Source organism: Pecten maximus, chromosome 7 (genome assembly GCF_902652985.1).
Source record: "Pecten maximus chromosome 7, xPecMax1.1, whole genome shotgun sequence".
NCBI lineage: Eukaryota > Metazoa > Mollusca > Bivalvia > Pectinida > Pectinidae > Pecten > Pecten maximus.
The window spans coordinates 15,615,037-15,634,216 of record NC_047021.1 but is presented as its reverse complement, the minus strand read 5'-3'; the positions used below and the strand labels follow the sequence as shown (position 1 = coordinate 15,634,216).

The window sequence follows — 19,180 nt, the reverse complement described above, 5'->3', positions numbered from 1 at the left end:
ATCTATTAATCTTTGGTGTGTGTATAGAGACCATATGCATTTTTTCCTTTACCTGGAAGTATTTTGAAAGAATTTGCAAAATACCGAATTCACGATCAAATTTTCGATTGTGACGAACTACTGAGACGGTGTTAAGTTCATGTTAAGTCAATCTGATTGAAATCAGCTGTTACATATGTACACATGGCTACGTTTACTATGCAATACGCCTACGTATTTTTTTTTCAAAGACGGAAAACGGAAATCCGGATTATCTAAAAACAAATGCAAAAAGACTTGTGATATTCACTTAATTTAACATTCAGCCATTAATTGTTATTTGTAGTTTTATAACTTCTGAAATAGTGTGATCGATTCTCTGTATAATATTGCTGTGGAACTTGTGTTATTTTTCAAACAAATTCATTTTGATAATTTTTTAATTTAGAACGTTCATCAAGTCATGTTCAAGACTTGAAATTCTCGCTACACCATACTTCAAACACAGTAATCAATGAATTGATCAATTGAAAATTGAAGTCAAGCAAATGAGTTAATATTTACCTAAATAATTTTTCAATATACAACACATGTTCAGATGACTATTTGTGCCATGCTGTTACAAGATTTCAGTTATAATTCTAAAATTGAATTAGTATGTAAATATATGTTATACTGTCAATATCCACAAAGCGAGTGTAGTCTACTGTACTCGGTCATGCCGTAGATAGCGGTACATATACGTACTGCTTACATCTCGTGCTTACTTTTGTGAACTATAAATCAATAACAAAAATGGTTCATATATTTCTATATATGACTTCACAAATTATGTGGTGTCTGAAGATCTGAATGAAGTGAATAAACGATGTATTAAATTATTTTTATGAAATATTCAAGTCATAGATCATTCTTTTTTTTAAAGTACTGATTTCAGGTCCATTTTGGTAATTCAACTATAACGGCAATTAAAATACTTCTCGTTTTTTTGTTAAAGCTGGAAAACGGAAATCCGGATTATCTAAAAACAAATGCAAAAAGACTTGTGATATTCACTTAATTTGATATTCAGCCGTTAATTATTATTTGTAGTTTTATAACTTTTGATATATTGTGATTGATTCTCTATATAATATTGCTGTGGAACTTGTGTTATTTTTCAAACAAATTCATTTTAATAATTTGTTAATTTAAAATTTTCATCAAGTCATGATCAGGACTTGAAATTCTCACTACACCATACTTCAAACACGGAGTAATCAATGAATTGATAAACTGAAAATTTACCTTAAATAATTTTTCAATATACAACACATGTTCAGATGACTATTTGTGCCATGCTGTTACAAGATTTCAGTTACAATTCTAAAATTGAATTAGTATGTAAATATATGTTAACCTGTCAATATCCACAAAGCGAGTGTAGTTTACTGTACTCAAAGTCATGCCAGTAGATAGCGGTACATATACTTACTGCTTACATCTAGTGCTTACTTGTGTGAATAAATCAATAACAAAATGGTTCATATATTTCTATATATGACTTCACAAATTATGTGGTGTCTGAAGATCTGAATGAAGTGAATAAACGATGTATTACATTATTTTTTATGAAATATTCAAGTCATAGATCATTCTCTTAAAAATATTGATTTCAAGTCCATTTTGGTAATTTTACTATGACGGCAATCAGGCCTAGAATGGCGAATACGCATGTGGGTTAATGTTGCATTTATAATTAAAAAGAACAAAAATCGTCATGTTTCTATATAAATTCAATATTTAATGATTTCCCGGTAAGTTCTGTTTGTTTTCTTGATCGGATTTTAATGTTAGGTGTCCAACGTCTTTATCGCGATGTTTTCGTCGGTCCTCCTGTTCTCGCGTGGTCACGTGACCGGCACGAAGGACTACATTAACACTTGGTCGGTAACTATGGCCAGAGCACCCGACCAACGTATTTTGTCGTACAAACAAATATGATGCACTTCTTCATCGTGCTAAGAAACCGAGAAAAAGTGCTGTACATTCTTCTAATTATTCAAGTATGGTTACATAACGGCGTTATAAACTGGTCTTAATTGACGAAGTGCCGATTAATTGACTACTTTTTAAGTAATTTTGACGATGTTTGTCATTTTCGTAAGAATGTACAGCACTTTTCGTTGTTCCCATACAATTACCTTCACGCTCTTACCTGTTTCACAATTATTGATTTAGGGTAGTCGGGTGCTCTAGAACGATTTATAGAGCAAGTGTTAATGTTCATTCTCCAATATTGGAACTCTTCAGTGTTTTAAGTATCGAAATCGGCATATAGAAAAGAACCAACGTTAATAAACGAATGCAATGGATCGTAATTAATTCAAATAATTATTTACAGATGATTTCCAAAGACATAAGGTATAGGTAGACGTTTTCGGCTGTACATGCAAGTTTGTAAATTCGACACTGTGATAAAACCACCGTCCTCGTCGTTGCCATGACAGCCGATCGAAGCTCCGATCACGAATGCACTGTCAAAGTGAAAGTTGAAGTATTTTTCGCAACATGCCGTTTAAACTTAAAATTACATTCACACCTCATATTGATTGGGGTTGTTTAATCATACCTGATCAATTGAATTGTAAGAAAACTAACAAAAACACTAAAAAACACAGAATGAAGCCTTCGTGTCAGGCAGTGCAGACACAACGCGGGATCTGTAAACAATGTGACGTCATTGGAATGTACAAGTTGCAACAATGTACAACAATGTATTTTTTACATGAATACACTAATGAGCAACAAAACGGGACGCAACATTAACCCACATGCGTAAGCCCCTAATATTTTACATATGATTAATTTTGACATTGGAGAACATAAAATTGTGTCCATTCTCTAAGCACTGGTAGAATGTACAGAATAGAGCTTCATAAATATATTCTCAAAATTACTAATTACCCCGGTAAATATAACATTTTACATAAACATCCCATGACTGATGGTGAACTTAAACTTGCAAATCTCCTGTGTCATTCCAATTTTGATATGTGTAAACATATACACGTACTGTATATATATATATATATATAGTTATAGATATGGAATGCTTCACAATTTGCATACAGTTATGGAATCTTATAACACCCCCAAAAATGTTCTCACCACATAAAGGTGTGATTTGTGCAATTACATTGCTGAATTGTGTGGTTCAGTATGATTGGATGATCAACATTGGAAAAGGACAATAAATAGGGAATGTGTCGTCCCATCGAATGGACTGTAATCTTTGTGATCAGGTTTGAAGTTGAAAATGAATCTTGAAGTTTTCTTTTCCTGTTTGCTGAATTATTCGATGAAGATAGTCTTTATCTGGTTATGAAAAAGAATCTTGAAGTTTTCTTTTCCTGTTTGCTGAATTATTCGATGAAGATAGTCTTTATCTGGTTGTTATTCTTTATCACATTGTTTACCATCCTGTTTTTGCAAATTTCTTGTCTGGGGCAATAACTTCTAAACTGTTAAAGATATCTTATGGAAGTTGCAGTAAACCTTTATGACCTACTGGTGAGGTGCAGTGCTCTGTGATGGGATTATTGCTACCTTGTATCTTGACGCTCAGGTTAAAGGCCAATTGAGTGCAAAAATATTTATGTTCACAAAAACAAGTATCTACCATTGTTACATTATATCAGACTTTATTCTTCAGGTGTCCACATTGTCCATGTTATCTCTATCGTTTAATAAACAAATAGAATAAAAACAGTATGTATTCCTGGTACAATGTAGTCCTTTATTTAAAAATTTTCCAACTTGATTCGGTTCCTGGTACTATAAAGTATGAGCTATATATATTGAATGTAACATTTTCTTTTAGATCCGAGTTTTCACTTATGCTGTTGGACAAACTGCCAACTCTGTAAAAGACATTAAGTGGATGTCATGTGCTAACAGAGGTATGTGTTAGCAATTGTAGAATGTATTGTACAGTCAAACCTCAGAATCTGGTCCGTTAACCTTTCAGGTGGGAAATAAGGGGCTTACTAAAAATTAAAAGTTCTTTGATTTTGTGATAGAAATACAAGATTATCTATACATCAAACACTTGATGATATTTCCACTTTTATGAATATGGACAGAAATGATTTTAACAAGAGGTTCACTGTAAAACAGTGTGATGTTGGAAAATGATAAGGGAGGTAACTCCATACAGGGAATTCCTAAGAAAGTTTTACTTAATAATTAGCTAATGTAGCAGTATACCTTAACTTACTGATACACCTTGGCCTGATCATTCATCACTGATTGTAATTACAGGTCGTTTCTCAGAAATCCCAGCTATGGGGGCCATTAGAGCTAAAGTACAGGTAAGTTGTCGAGGATGAGAGATGTGATAGACACACGATTACTATGGTTAGGGGGTCTTGTCTGAGACAATGTTAATGAGGATTTGTCTGGTACTTTTAATTGTTACACAACTGTTATATCAACAAATTTCATCATCACCTGATGTAATTTAAAACTTAAGAATGAACTGATGATTTCTAGTCTCTTCTGCTTTGAAAATAAGTATAATTAATACCTAGGGGAAGTGTGGTATAATTGTAATTAATACCTAGGGGAAGTGTGGTATAATTGTGATTATTGTTAATTAGGTAATCTATTGTATGTACAAACCTATGTTTAATAAGATAATCAATATTCAATTTATTTTATATACCAATGTATTGAAATTTTGATCATTGTTACTGTCCAATTTACAGATGGTAGAAAAATGTATATTGGATATTTGGGGCAGTCATTTTGTTATCCCTGTATGTTGTATATGTAAAGCCAGTTGTGAATGGTACAATTGATATACCATATACTCCTATATACTAGTTGAGAACAGTACACTTTATGAGTACTATGATATATACCCCTATATACAGTATCACAATACATCAGCTTATGCTGAGGTCACGTATCCGTCGTCTGTCTGGTATCAACTTTTTCCTTTCAACAACTTAATAACACAGAGGCCTAGGGTCATGATATTTGGCCAGTTTTGTGCTGAGATGATAGGCTAGAATTATTTTTCATATGGATGACATTGGCTTTCACGGCTAGAATTATTTTTCATATGGATGACATTGGCTTTCACGGTCAAGGGGTCAAATGTATTAAAATTTATAAAAATGATTTCATAGTAACAAAACATGCTTAGATAAAGGTCTAAGAAACTCTGGAAAGACAAGATACAGTCATTTCAAGTTTAAAGGTCACATGTATTAAGTCTTCCAACAAACCCTTAATAAGCAGTAGAACAGGTGAGTGATACTGGCCCATTGGGCCTCTTGTCATTACACACTACATTTACTATACTTGTGTGATAGGAATCGATAAGGAAACAGAGTATTGATTATGACTGTAGTGATCCCAATGCCCCCTACCAGCATAGAAATACTTGTGATGTAAACTTTACTAAATATGTTCTCAATATTCATTAAGAATAATTGATGAGAAACAGTAATTATTTGATTGGGTTTAACATGTCTGTATGTATGATATAATACCTTACCTGCATAGTGATTAGTGTGGACAATATCTAAACCTTGTGTGGAAAAATTAACATCAATAATGACTGATGTACGTATCAAACAATGCCAGCAGTGTGTATAATCTCCTTACTTACCTCCCCTTACCATGTGCTCTCCTGCCCCTGTGAAAGGTCCCATCTGCTTGTTTGTTTGTGTTCATATATACATGTATATGCAGTGTTCGCATCGGCTTGCAGTGTTCCTGTTGATTTTAGAATGAAACTATCAAGATTTATTTAAAGCTAACTAAATTTTTTATGTTTAAATTTGATAAGGGTGAGTTCAGATTTTCAAGCAAACAGATTCCAAATTAGTTTATTATCAAAAATGAAAAAAAGAAAAAAAAGAAGAAAATTATGGTGAATATAATATGAACTTTTCAGCAAATCTAAATGAAATGGTACTGTATAGCTGGTAATGTTTGTGGGCAATTTGATTTTACTATATTTTACTATATTCACCATCATTTAATACCAAGCAAATATTTATATAAACAAATATATAAAAGCATTTTCTGCTGAATGTTGACAAGATGTGTTTGTTCAAAAGTTAATACCCGAGATCTAAGTCAAACTGGGACATCAGTGGAGTGTTAGCCCCGCGAAATTTAACAACTATACAGTAACCAATTATATTGGAAGGCAGCAAGGATGCTGGAAGCTTGGAAAGTGAAATTAGGATCAAAACTACTATCCTGATTATTATAGAATAATAAAATTTGAATCAGTCTACAGGTATTGTACTGTAGAATTGTATGGTACTTATCTCCCCCTTACCATTGATGTAGTAACAGTGTGTAAAGATTTGTGCTTGTATACAACCTTACAGGAATATGTGGATGTGATTGCCCGCCCTCTTGCTCTCAAACATATAGAACTGGAAAAATGGACGAGTAGTTACTTGGGGATGTATAGATCAATGGTGACACATTCTGCTATCTAGCCAAGCACAACCTACTCACTATCTTTATAACAGCTATGCTAGCTAATGACAAGTAAATATCATTAAATGAGAAGGTCATTCGCCAGCAAAGCTGTTCTATTTTTCATTTTTTTTTGGTCAGATCTATATCAGGGTATCATATTCTATGATTTTCACATAATTTTTTAGCTTCTTTATAATGATTTTTATGATTGATTTTTATTTCAAAATGTTTGCGCTGCAAATTGCATCTAGTTGTGTTCATGCATCAGGTATATTCATCATCTGTGTTAAAGTTTGTATTCGGGCACATTTACACTTGACAGCTCAATATCTTTTTTCATAAATAGTACAAGGCATCTTCTGTTATAATTGTATAGTAGTGACTTCTAGTTTAAAGAGAACTTTAATTCATAGTCAAATTAATTTTGTAATTTTTGTATCAGCGAATTAAAAAAAAAATGAACATGAACAATTTTAGAAAAATCAATTTCATTAAACTTAATTTTGTTTATATTAATATTTTCTATATATCAAATAAATATATGGTATACTCTGAACTCATATTTTTGTGATGGACTTTTGTGATAAAGCCATTAAAACTGAGAGACAATCTCCGATATTAATCTGATCAAATTATTATATGGAGCATACTTATGAGGGGCTATTGGTTAAAACTAATCAATGAAATATGATTTTCCTCTGGTGTTGGGGCTATTATCAGATTGTTGGATACTACGTACCATGATAGCAGTTGTGATATATACTGTATCTAACACACTAACTATACACCGCAAAACATGAAAACACTACAATTCAATTTTGTTTTCCCTTTTGTAAAACCACATGATGTTTTTGTAGATTTCACTATTAATACAGTTTGTTTTGCTTAATTTATTGTAAATAAACTTCACCAGATATTGTTTACTTATCACAGAACTTTGAAATATAGAAATTTGTCACTATCGTTTTTACCATATTATGCATGACATTATACCAATCAAGCACCTTGAATTCAGTATATATATACGTACAAGCAGGTAGGTATTAAGGCAGAAATATCAAAAGTAATTTGAAACCATGATGATTATTTTATAAAATTATATATTATTATACTCTGTTACTATTTTCTCTTTAGGTTTACTTAGTAAAACTTGATATTGACCATAACAAAAGGCTATACATTAATGTCAATTAATATCGTAGTGTAATGGGTAGTAACACAGTTAACCTATAGCACTGAAACAGTTAAGAGATAGATGGCAATAGTTACCATTAAACCCCTCCCCTTCCTAGTGTTTTATATATTTAGCATGCTGTCCTTTTACCCAATAATCATGTCTGTTTATCACCTAGTTTTGCCTTTTGTTACTGTTTTCTGTATTTTAAGTTGATTTTTTTTGTTTCTATTTGTGTGACTCTGTTGTGGCATGATTCCTGTCCTTACAGTTGTCTTCATTAGAAGTGTGAGCCGTTGCTAATGTATTATCGAGACCCCCAACGTTGGGACCCCTAGGGTTCCTCTGCTAGACACTTCATTCAGGTGAGCAGATGTGTGTTGATGATGGAAAAACCCTGTTCCAAATTATAATCATAATCCTATGTGTATTTATGCAATCAGGATACAACATCAGTTTTTCATAAATATTAGAATTGAACCTTTTTATGACTCTAAATGGTGATTGTTATACAAATGTTGTGCTATTTCAACAAAAACTATGAAGACAGTAAAAATTGGAATGTTAAATTCAGTACATTGAGATATGTTAGGTGTATATACTGGACTTAATGGAAGGGTATATGATACAGAAAATCTACACACTGTCAGATCTATAAACTGACTACTGAATCTCTGCTTAGTAGTATTTATATCAGTCATTAATACTATAAATTAATGTGTTAAACTTTGGAGTAGGGGTAAGGTGATTGGAAATAATGATGTGATTATTTTATTTGCGTCATTTCTTTAGCTTTGCATGGTTTGGTTTTCTTCCTCCCCACAGTCCTCTCTTACCTCTCAACTCTTGCATCCACTTGTTACGATTATTCTATGAGGTTGTATATTTCCTTTTCAGTCATCACCCAGCTGTGTTCATGCCAGGAAAAACCATCACATCCCACTTCATTTATAACTAATCACACTTTTTTTTTTTTTTTTAATTTTCAGGACTATGTAAAGTGCTGTTTTGTGTGTGGTGAGAGGGAAGGAGAGAGAGAGGAGAGGGGGAGGGGGGGGGGGGGGGGGGGGTTGTTAGGGGAGGGGGGAGGAGGGGTTAGGGGAGGGGTTAGAGAGAGGAGGGGTTAGAGAGAGGAGTGGATAGGGGAGGGGTAAGAGAGAGGAGGGGTTAGGGGAGGGGTTAGAGAGAGGAGGGGTTAGGGGAGGGGTTAGAGAGAGGAGGGGTTAGGGGAGGCGTTAGAGAGAGGAGGGGTTAGGGGAGGGGTTAGAGAGAGAAGGGGTTAGGGGAGGGGGGGCGGAGAGGAGGGGGTTAGGAGAGGGGGGTTAGGGGGGGGTTAGAGAGCGGAGGGTTAGGGAGGGGGGTTAGGGGAGGGGTTAGAGAGAGGGGGTTAGAGAGGAGGGGTTAGGGAGGGGTTAGAGAGATTAGGGGTTAGAGAGAGGAGGGGTTAGAGAGAGGAGGGGTTAGGGGAGGGGTTAGAGAGAGGAGGCGTTAGAGGAGGGGGTAGAGAGAGGAGGGGTTAGGGGAGGGGTTAGAGAGAGGAGGGGTTAGAGAGGGGGGTTAGGGGAGGGGTTAGGGAGGGGTTAGAGAGAGGAGGGGTTAGAGAGAGGAGGGGTTAGGGTGGGGTGTTGTGATGTGCAGGTGAGATGGCTATAGTGTCCTGGTGATGTAACTATGATGTGTGAATTAAGTTAATTGTACTCAGTTTAGCTCTGGTTTTAATGATAAAGCATCCCCTGGTACAGGGACAATCTGTCACTATAGAAGAAGTGATGTCAGTGATTCGGTCAGAATGATTCATTGTTAATAGTTGTCAGTGGACTTTCTAAAATTTAGGTTTACACAAGCGTACTCGCAGGGACCTACAATTCCACGACGGGCAAGTGGATGAGTACCTACACAGACTACATGGTATTAAATGTGGTAATGGTGACGGAGTAGAACTGTAGAGTGACCGCTGTGGTCTTGTCAGATTGATTTTCTTTCCTATCCAGCAGGGTGTAGGTATGTTACACAGCACTCTATACTCTTCTGTACTATAGGAGAATCATTGCTGTTATGGTACGGGTTTTCTACAGTCTGCATATTTGTTGAAAGGGAGTTGGGGGGTTGTCAAAACTTGTGTTCCTCATGACCCCTCGGACAGGTTTACTTCATTACATTTTGGTGATCATTATAGTCAAGGTTAATGGTCACTTGACCACTTTCAAAATAAACAGCTTGACATGGTGTACAAGATATATCTCCCGAGTCTCGGGACAGATTTAGGTCATTGAGGTCCACAACATTACACCCCCAAATTCTACATGAGATTAAATCACATTAAATTTTGGTGGTCATTGGTTAATACCAGAGGTCAAAGGTTACACTCAACCACTTTCTAAATAAAAGGCTACCTTGTTTCAGATCTTACTTTTCGGTTTAACATCTCATAGCTAGGGTGATGGAGATAGATTCTATTTATCCCGTGCTCCTGTATATAGTGGAGATAGATTCTATTTATCCCGTGCTCCTGTATACAGTGGAGATAGATTCTATTTATCCTGTACTCCTGTATACAGTGGAGATAGATTCTATTTATCCTGTACTCCTGTATACAGTGGAGATAGATTCTATTCATCCCGTACTCCTGTATACAGTGGAGATAGATTCTATTTATCCTGTACTCCTGTATACAGTGGAGATAGATTCTATTGATCCTGTACCCCTGTATACAGTGGAGATAGATTCTATTGATCCTGTACTCCTGTATACAGTGGAGATAGATTCTATTTATCCTGTACTCCTGTATACAGTGGAGATAGATTCTATTTATCCTGTGCTCCTGTATACAGTGGAGATAGATTCTATTTATCCTGTGCTCCTGTATACAGTGGAGATAGATTCTATTTATCCTGTGCTCCTGTATACAGTGGAGATAGATTCTATTTATCCTGTACTCCTGTATACAGTGGAGATAGATTCTATTTATCCTGTACTCCTGTATACAGTGGAGATAGATTCTATTTATCCTGTGCTCCTGTATACAGTGGAGATAGATTCTATTGATCCTGTACTCCTGTATACAGTGGAGATAGATTCTATTTATCCTGTACTCCTGTATACAGTGGAGATAGATTCTATTTATCCTGTACTCCTGTATACAGTGGAGATAGATTCTATTTATCCTGTACTCCTGTATACAGTGGAGATAGATTCTATTGATCCTGTACTCCTGTATACAGTGGAGATAGATTCTATTTATCCTGTACTCCTGTATACAGTGGAGATAGATTCTATTTATTCTGTACTCCTGTATACAGTGGAGATAGATTCTATTTATCCTGTGCTCCTGTATACAGTGGAGATAGATTCTATTGATCCTGTACTCCTGTATACAGTGGAGATAGATTCTATTGATCCTGTACTCCTGTATACAGTGGAGATAGATTCTATTGATCCTGTACTCCTGTATACAGTGGAGATAGATTCTATTTATCCTGAACTCCTGTATACAGTGGATATTCTATTTATCCTGTACTCCTGTATACAGTGGAGATAGATTCTATCTCCTGTATACAGTGGAGATAGATTCTATTCATCCTGTACTCCTGTATACAGTGGAGATAGATTCTATTTATCCTGTACTCCTGTATACAGTGGAGATAGATTCTATTTATCCTGTACTCCTGTATACAGTGGAGATAGATTCTATTTATCCTGTACTCCTGTATACAGTGGAGATAGATTCTATTGATCCTGTACTCCTGTATACAGTGGAGATAGATTCTATTTATCCTGTACTCCTGTATACAGTGGAGATAGATTCTATTGATCCTGTACTCCTGTATACAGTGGACATAGATTCTATTTATCCTGTACTCCTGTATACAGTGGAGATAGATTCTATTTATCCTGTACTCCTGTATACAGTGGAGATAGATTCTATTGATCCTGTACTCCTGTATACAGTGGAGATAGATTCTATTGATCCTGTACTCCTGTATACAGTGGAGATAGATTCTATTTATCCTGTACTCCTGTATACAGTGGAGATAGATTCTATTTATCCTGTACTCCTGTATACAGTGGAGATAGATTCTATTGATCCTGTACTCCTGTATACAGTGAGATATATTCTATTTATCCCGTGCTCCTGTATATGGTGGAGATAGATTCTATTTATCCCGTACTCCTGTATACAGTGGAGATATATTCTATTTACCCTGTACTCCTGTATACAGTGGAGATAGATTCTATTTATCCTGTACTCCTGTATACAGTGGAGATAGATTCTATTTATCCTGTACTCCTGTATACAGTGGAGATAGATTCTATTTATCCTGTACTCCTGTATACAGTAGAGATAGATTCTATTTATCCTGTACTCCTGTATACAGTGGAGATAGATTCTATTCATCCTGTGCTCCTGTATACAGTGGAGATAGATTCTATTGATCCTGTACTCCTGTATACAGTGGAGATAGATTCTATTTATCCTGTACTCCTGTATACAGTGGAGATAGATTCTATTTATCCTGTACTCCTGTATAAAGTGGAGATAGATTCTATTTATCCTGTACTCCTGTATACAGTGGAGATAGATTCTATTGATTCTGTACTCCTGTATACAGTGGAGATAGATTCTATTGATCCTGTACTCCTGTATACAGTGGAGATAGATTCTATTGATCCTGTACTCCTGTATACAATGGAACCCTTGTGTCCTACTTGAATAAGTATTTTGTATACTGACCATTAGTGAGTTGTCTGGTGACTTGATTAGGATTGTGATTTTGAATTGTTTCTGTTGATAGTAGGTTTGTGGCTTTGATAACAAAGAATTTTTAGTTTACATTTTTGTCCTAGAGAGAATGTAGTCTGAATGAGGTGCTGGGTAATTTGTATGTAGAGAGAAATGTTTTCACTCCATCTTCATTACAGGTGGCCACAGTAGAATCCAGATGTTATCATCTCACTAATTTGAATGTGATTGTACACTGGCTTTGAACATCACCATGGAATGTGGAACTACCATGATCATTCTTCATTTTGTTTTGTTTCATCTTTTGTTTTGTTTGATTATCTGTACTGTCACTGTTTCTAATTTTCCATAATATTTTGTTTCTATTTCTTCTGCAGTGCTGTTAAAAGATTGTTTTTATTCTCAGAGTGATTTTAAGATAAATGTGGCTATTTTGACAGGATCATATGCCACTACTTGTGGAGACAAAAGGACATCATAATATTTCGGACACACAGTGGCGTTTAAACAGTGATCCGAGGGTAACTGGCCCCTGTGTGTTTGTAGTGATGGGAAATCCCCTCTTGTCCATGGAATGACCCAGCTCGAGTGCCCATTAACGATTAACACTAATGACTCAAATACCTAACTTTAGAATAGTGTAGATGGTATAAATGCTGTGTGCGAGGAGCAACTGAAAGACTCGTAGTTTTCATTTTTCCAGCACCATAGAAACAAATTAAATTTTTTTATTGGCTTTTCTTACAGATTGAAATATATTTAAATTTCTTAAAATTAATTTCCCTGAAATCACTCAAATCAATAATATAATATATATGTCTTTGGTGTATATATAATCTATGTAACCTTATTGAAATATTTTATGATATTTTTTAACTTATTTTAAAAGAAATTGACATTTTATCTTAATTCCTTTTATATCTTAATTTTCCTGTAATATACTGATAAAGAATCAGTGATAGTGTATATTCTGCATTTTCTTTACTTATTGAAAGAACTCATCTTGCAGTGAATGCTTTTGATTATCTCTGTTTTTGAAGTTTTCCACTGGTTGGTTAACATGGATGAGTTTTGAATGCACACTGTCCATGTCCCACACTGAATTTGTGCTTAACTCCTTGACTGTTTTTGATTGATTTCCTCCAGATTTGGTTGGCTGTGTTGATGGAATAATGCTATTGATGACAACAATAAACCAGATAATTGAAATGAATTGAAATTGATTTTTTGATGCTTTTACAACAAAAGGATATATTATGACTTCTCAAAAGACTGAAGAAATATATCCCAGTCTGTTGATATTATATATCAATGAGGTTGATTTACCCAGTTGTTTCTGTTTACAAGTGGAGGTCTGTGTTGTATTTGTTTACCAGTGGAGGTCTGTGTTGTATTTGTTTACCAGTGGAGGTCTGTGTTGTTGTTGTTTACAAGTGGAGGTCCGTGTTGTATTTGTTTACAAGTGGAAGTCTGTATTGTATTTGTTTACAAGTGGAGGTCTGTGTTGTTGTTGTTTACAAGTGGAGGTCCCTGTTGTATTTGTTTACCAGTGGAGGTATGTGTTGTTGTTGTTGTTCACTAGTGGAAGCCTGTGTTGTATTTATTTACTAGTAGAGGTCTGTGTTGTTGTTTACTAGTGGAGGTTCGTGTTGTAGTTGTTGTTTACTAGTGGAGGTCTGTGTTGTTGTTGTTTACTTGTGGAAGTCCGTGTTGTTTCTGTTTACTAGTGGAGGTCTGTGTTGTTGTTTACAAGTGGAGGTCCATGTTGTTTTTGTATTTGTTTACCTGAGTGGAGGTCTGTGTTGTCGTTGTTGTTTACTAGTGGAGGTTTGTGTTGTTGTTTACTAGTGGATGTCTTGTTGTTGTTTACTAGTGGAGGCCTGTGTTGTTGTTTACTAGTGGAGGTCCCTGTTGTTTACTAATGGAGGTCTGTGTTGTTGTTTACTAGTGGAGGCCTGTGTTGTTGTTTACTAGTGGAGGCCTGTGTTGTTTACTAGTAGAGGTCTGTGTTGTTGTTTACTAGTGGAGGTCTGTGTTGTTGTTGTTTACTAGTGGAGGTCTGTGTTGTTTACTAGTGGAGGTCCGTGTTGTTGTTGTTTACTACTGGAGGTCCCTGCTAATTGTTGTTTGATGTTGGAGGATCCTCTGTCTTGCTTTGAGTTAACTGTAGACTTTTGTTCCTGTGCTTCAGTACAATCTCTACTTTCATTTTCATTTCTTAATAACATATGGAGTGCCTATTTTTTTAGAATGTTTTTGTTTATTTTCTTCACAGCATGTCACTGGACCATAATGATATGACAACTCCTAGTTTTTACCTTGTAAAAGTATATATTATTACTTACATTTTTATTTCATTTTTTCGTTACTAACTTTGTTTAAAGGAGTATGTGCCGGTTCTGAGTCGCCCGCAAGCTTTGCAGAACAAAAAACTCTTCAAATTTGGAAATATCTATCAAGACAGACTGGTATAGTTAATATAGTCGAGTGAGCGTACCATCTGTATACAGTGTTTTCTTCAGGGGGACATGAGGGATGTAAGAGGCTTATTTACAGTCCCAGAGATGTCCCTGCTTCAGCAGTCAGTGTTTTCTCCAGAGAGATGTATTAGGCAACTCATTTCCCTATTTAAGATAGCCATGTGCCCTTAATTAACGTACAGATAGATTTTTATGATGGTATATAGGGTTGGTAACACAAAGGGTCAAAATGACACACATGATCCTATGGTCTTGATTAACTATCAGATAGATGGTAATGATATGTTATGTTAGGCTGTATCATAGAACATAGATGGTAATGATATGATTATGTTAGGCTATATCATAGAACATACAAACTTCCAATTGATGCTGATCATCATGCCTTTGTTAACTGATAGGTAAATGTAATTTGGTATTACGATATAGAACAAACATCAAATTGATTATGATAATACATGATGAGTCAGTTGTCATGGTGACTAAATTAATTACAGACAATTACTTGCAGCTTGCAATGTCTTCTATTTTCAAATAGATGGTCACTCAGAACTTATATCTCAGTATGGTATATAGACCAATGTTGAATCAATATATATTAGATTCAAATAAAAATCAAGTTTCTTGTCTTTAGTTATTGTAGATAATAATAACAATGTATATATAAACTTAGGTGATATAAAACCTGGCCTTGTTACATTAGATATCCCTATCCAACCTCCAGATTATTTTGTTAGAGAAAAACTGCAGAAAACACTGAGTATAAGTGTCTATATAACTTGTTGTCTGTAAGGTGTGTCACCTTAGTTGAACTAGTAGTGCTCAAATTGTTTCCTGTTGTCTTCAGTTACAGTCTGTCATTTGGTTGTGTCATCATTTCATGTCATATTGATGTAAAAACTCCATGTATATTCCAGATTTGACTTTAAATTTATGTTTGAAGCAGAATTAATCTCCTGATCCATAGAAAGAGTGTTTTCCATTTTATTTTCACCCCAGTACGTGGGATAGTTTGATAATTGTTCTTTCTTATATCCTTGGTTGATTTCTTTTTCTTTCCAGTCTCTCAATTCTCCCCAATTTCTTTAAAAAGGACTACTTTATACTTAATATAATCATATAACTCTGAAATTTCAGAATGAAGGACAATATGGTAATTTGTAACCTCCTATTTTTGAAAATTGATTTATCCAAAGGGCCATATAATCACAGGTTATTTTCCCTCGTTATTATATATATATATATTGCCTAGTTTTTGTGATAAAATATATATTTTTGAGTAATAAACAGAGTATTATAAAATTACCCGTAGTATACATAACTAAAGCTGATATATTCAACTAATATTTTAAATAGCTGCAGTTGACTTAACAAAATATTTACAACTTTCACTTTGCATGCATTTATCATTAATGTTGTGTTTTTATGTTTTTGCATGAAAGATCTTTTGGAATTTTGTATATAAATTTATTTCAAAGAGAGCCAATATAAATTGATGTTAAATAATGAAATTATTATATATAATAGAGGGTGAGCTAATTTTCTTTTGAATGAAGTATTATCTTGTATCTTTCCATTAATCTAACAAATATATGGTGATGATACCAAGATTTTAATGAATAATGATAATGATTGATATTGATTCAAAGGATGTCGACAAATCATATCCACATCCTGCAGATTTACAAGAATTAACTCACCATCTCTACATTGTAAAAGATAATTTGTGATTGAATTAAGAATTAGTTTGATAATGTTCTATGATTAATAATACATTATAATTGAGCACTTCCCTTGCTTAAGATGTGTTAATTGATGTTTAGTATAATTTCATTATATTGGAAATACTGTGTGTTTTATTTTTTTGGTTCTTGAATAAAAATTAACTCATAGAATACATATGTACATCAAAATATCAATAACTTCTTGATAAATCTTAATTGACTAAAGCAGAAAGAGTATAACCTAACTGCCAGTATCTGGTAATATTGTGCCCCCTGTTTGTGATGAAGTTAGACTAATCCTGTGTATATGACGTTGTAGGGACTGGGGATGATGACCACTGTCACACTGCCTGTATATAATCGTACTGTTGGAGCGGTAAGTTGGAGGTAGTCTATGATCACCAAAATTGGTTCCATAAGCTGGAGTATGTACATGTGGTTTAGACTGTGAAAAGGAGTTTGATCACTTGCAGGTGGGCCCAATGGCCCATTTAAAGACCTATGATGGAAGCAGTCATATTCTTTACCTTATGTAAACTTTATAAATCAAAGGTAAAAGATGTAAAGTTTCATATTTGAATAATAAAATATTTTCATTTTAAAGTATAATTGAGCATTATCATCAGTCGAGGTATAGTAAATTCAGAATTGAATACCCTTAAAATTTGGAATAAATAACAAGCAATGAAAACATTAAAATGATCAAGGAAATGATATATAAAATCTTTAGAAAGACTTGTTTGATTTATTTTTCAGTCTAACCAGACAATCCTTGGAGTTATGGGAATAGATGTAACTACAGCGCAAATGGAGCAATTCTCCCCAGCCTGGAAGGTAGTTATCTCCTCTTATCTAATACTCCCCAGTCTGAATATTAGTTTATATCTCCTCTTATTAAATAATCAAAAGTCTAGATGTTAGTTACCTCCCCTTATCTAATACTCCCTAGTCTGGATGGTAGTTATCTCCCCTTATCTAATACTCCCCAGTCTAGATGTTAGTTATATCCCCTTATCTAATACTCCACAGTCTGGATGGAAGTTATCTCCTCTTATCTAAAACTCTGTAGTCTAAATAGTAGTTATCTCCCCTTATCTAATACTCCCCAGTCTTGATGGTAGTTATCTCCCCTTATCTAATACTCCCCAGTCTTGATGGTAGTTATCTCCCCTTATCTAATACTCCCCAGTCTTGATGGTAGTTATCTCCCCTTATATTATACTCCCCAGTCTTGATGGTAGTTATCTCCCCTTAACTAATACTCCCCAGTCTGGATGGAGGTTATATCCCCTTATCTAAAACTCTGCAGTCTAGATGGTAGTTATTTCTTATCTAATACTCCCCAGTCCTGATGGTAGTTATCTCCCCTTATCTAATACTCCCCAGTCTGGTTGGTAGTAATCTCCCCTAATATAATACTCCCCAGTCTGAATGGTAGTTATCTCTTAGCTAATACTCCCCAGTCTAGATGGTAGTTATCTCCCCTTATCTAATACTCCCCATTCTGGATGGAAGTTATCTCCCCTTATCTAAAACTCTGCCGTATGGATGGTAGTTATCTCCCCTTATCTTATACTCCCCAGTCTCGATGGTAGTTATCTCCCCTTATCTAATACTCCCCAGTCTGGATGGTAGTTATCTCCCCTTATCTAATATTCCCCAGTCTGGATGGAAGCTATCTCCTCTTACCTAATACTCCCTAGCCTGGAAGGTAGTTATCTCCCCTTATCTAATACTCCCCAGTCTGGGTGGTATTTATCTCCCCTTATCTAATACTTCCCAGTCTTGATGGAAGTTATCTCCCCCTTATCTAATACTCCCCAGTCCTGATGGTAGTTATCGCCCCTTATCTAATACTCCCCAGTCGCTATGGTAGTTACCTCCCCTTATCTAATATTCCCCTGTCTGGATGGAAGTTATCTCCCCTTATCTAATACTTCCCAGTCTTGATGGTAGTTCTCTCCCCTTATCAAATACTTCCCAGTCTTGATGGTAGTTATTTCACCTTATGTAATACTCCCCAGTCTGGGTGGTAGTTATTTCACCTTATGTAATACTCCCCAGTCTGGATGGTAGTTATATCCCCTTATCTAATACTTCCCAGTCTTGATGGGAGTTATCTCCCCTTATCAAACACTTCCCAGTCTTGATGGTAGTTATCTCCCATTATCTGGCAGTCACTATTCTAGATAGTGTTTACCCTTATTCTGGCAAGTCCAATTTGAACTCCTTGGACAACAGCTTTGATGCAGAAACAAAGCTAGCATTTAATTCAAACATTTTCCTTTGCTGGAAAACATTAACTCGGTCTAGAAATAAATGATCTCCCCCTATCTTATATAGAAAAATTGTATTTTGTAATTGTTTAAATATTTTGGGAATAATGTTTCTTAATTGTTTACTTATTTGGGAAATAATGTTTCTAAAAAAAATGAACTGTTTTTAATTGTATAATCTGATTTTGTATGATAAAGTTTTTGTGTTTTAGCTCGGTCCAAATGGCTACACCTTTGCCATTAACACCAATGGTTATGTGATATTTCACCCCCTCCTCAAGATCAACGTAAGTCGGCCAACTTATTAGTATTTCTCT

The 19,180-nt window shown here is 34.9% G+C and overlaps 1 protein-coding gene across 1 annotated transcript in view; it reads left to right on the top strand.

Moving 5' to 3' along the window:
• LOC117331742 (voltage-dependent calcium channel subunit alpha-2/delta-1-like) overlaps window positions 1–19,180 on the top strand; it is a 141,827-nt gene that overhangs the window by 79,771 nt on the left and 42,876 nt on the right. The window contains 6 exon segments of the mRNA XM_033890610.1: window positions 3,842–3,920; window positions 4,282–4,331; window positions 6,372–6,464; window positions 16,907–16,963; window positions 17,344–17,421; window positions 19,076–19,150. Of these exon segments, the coding sequence (XP_033746501.1) occupies window positions 3,842–3,920; window positions 4,282–4,331; window positions 6,372–6,464; window positions 16,907–16,963; window positions 17,344–17,421; window positions 19,076–19,150 (432 nt within the window).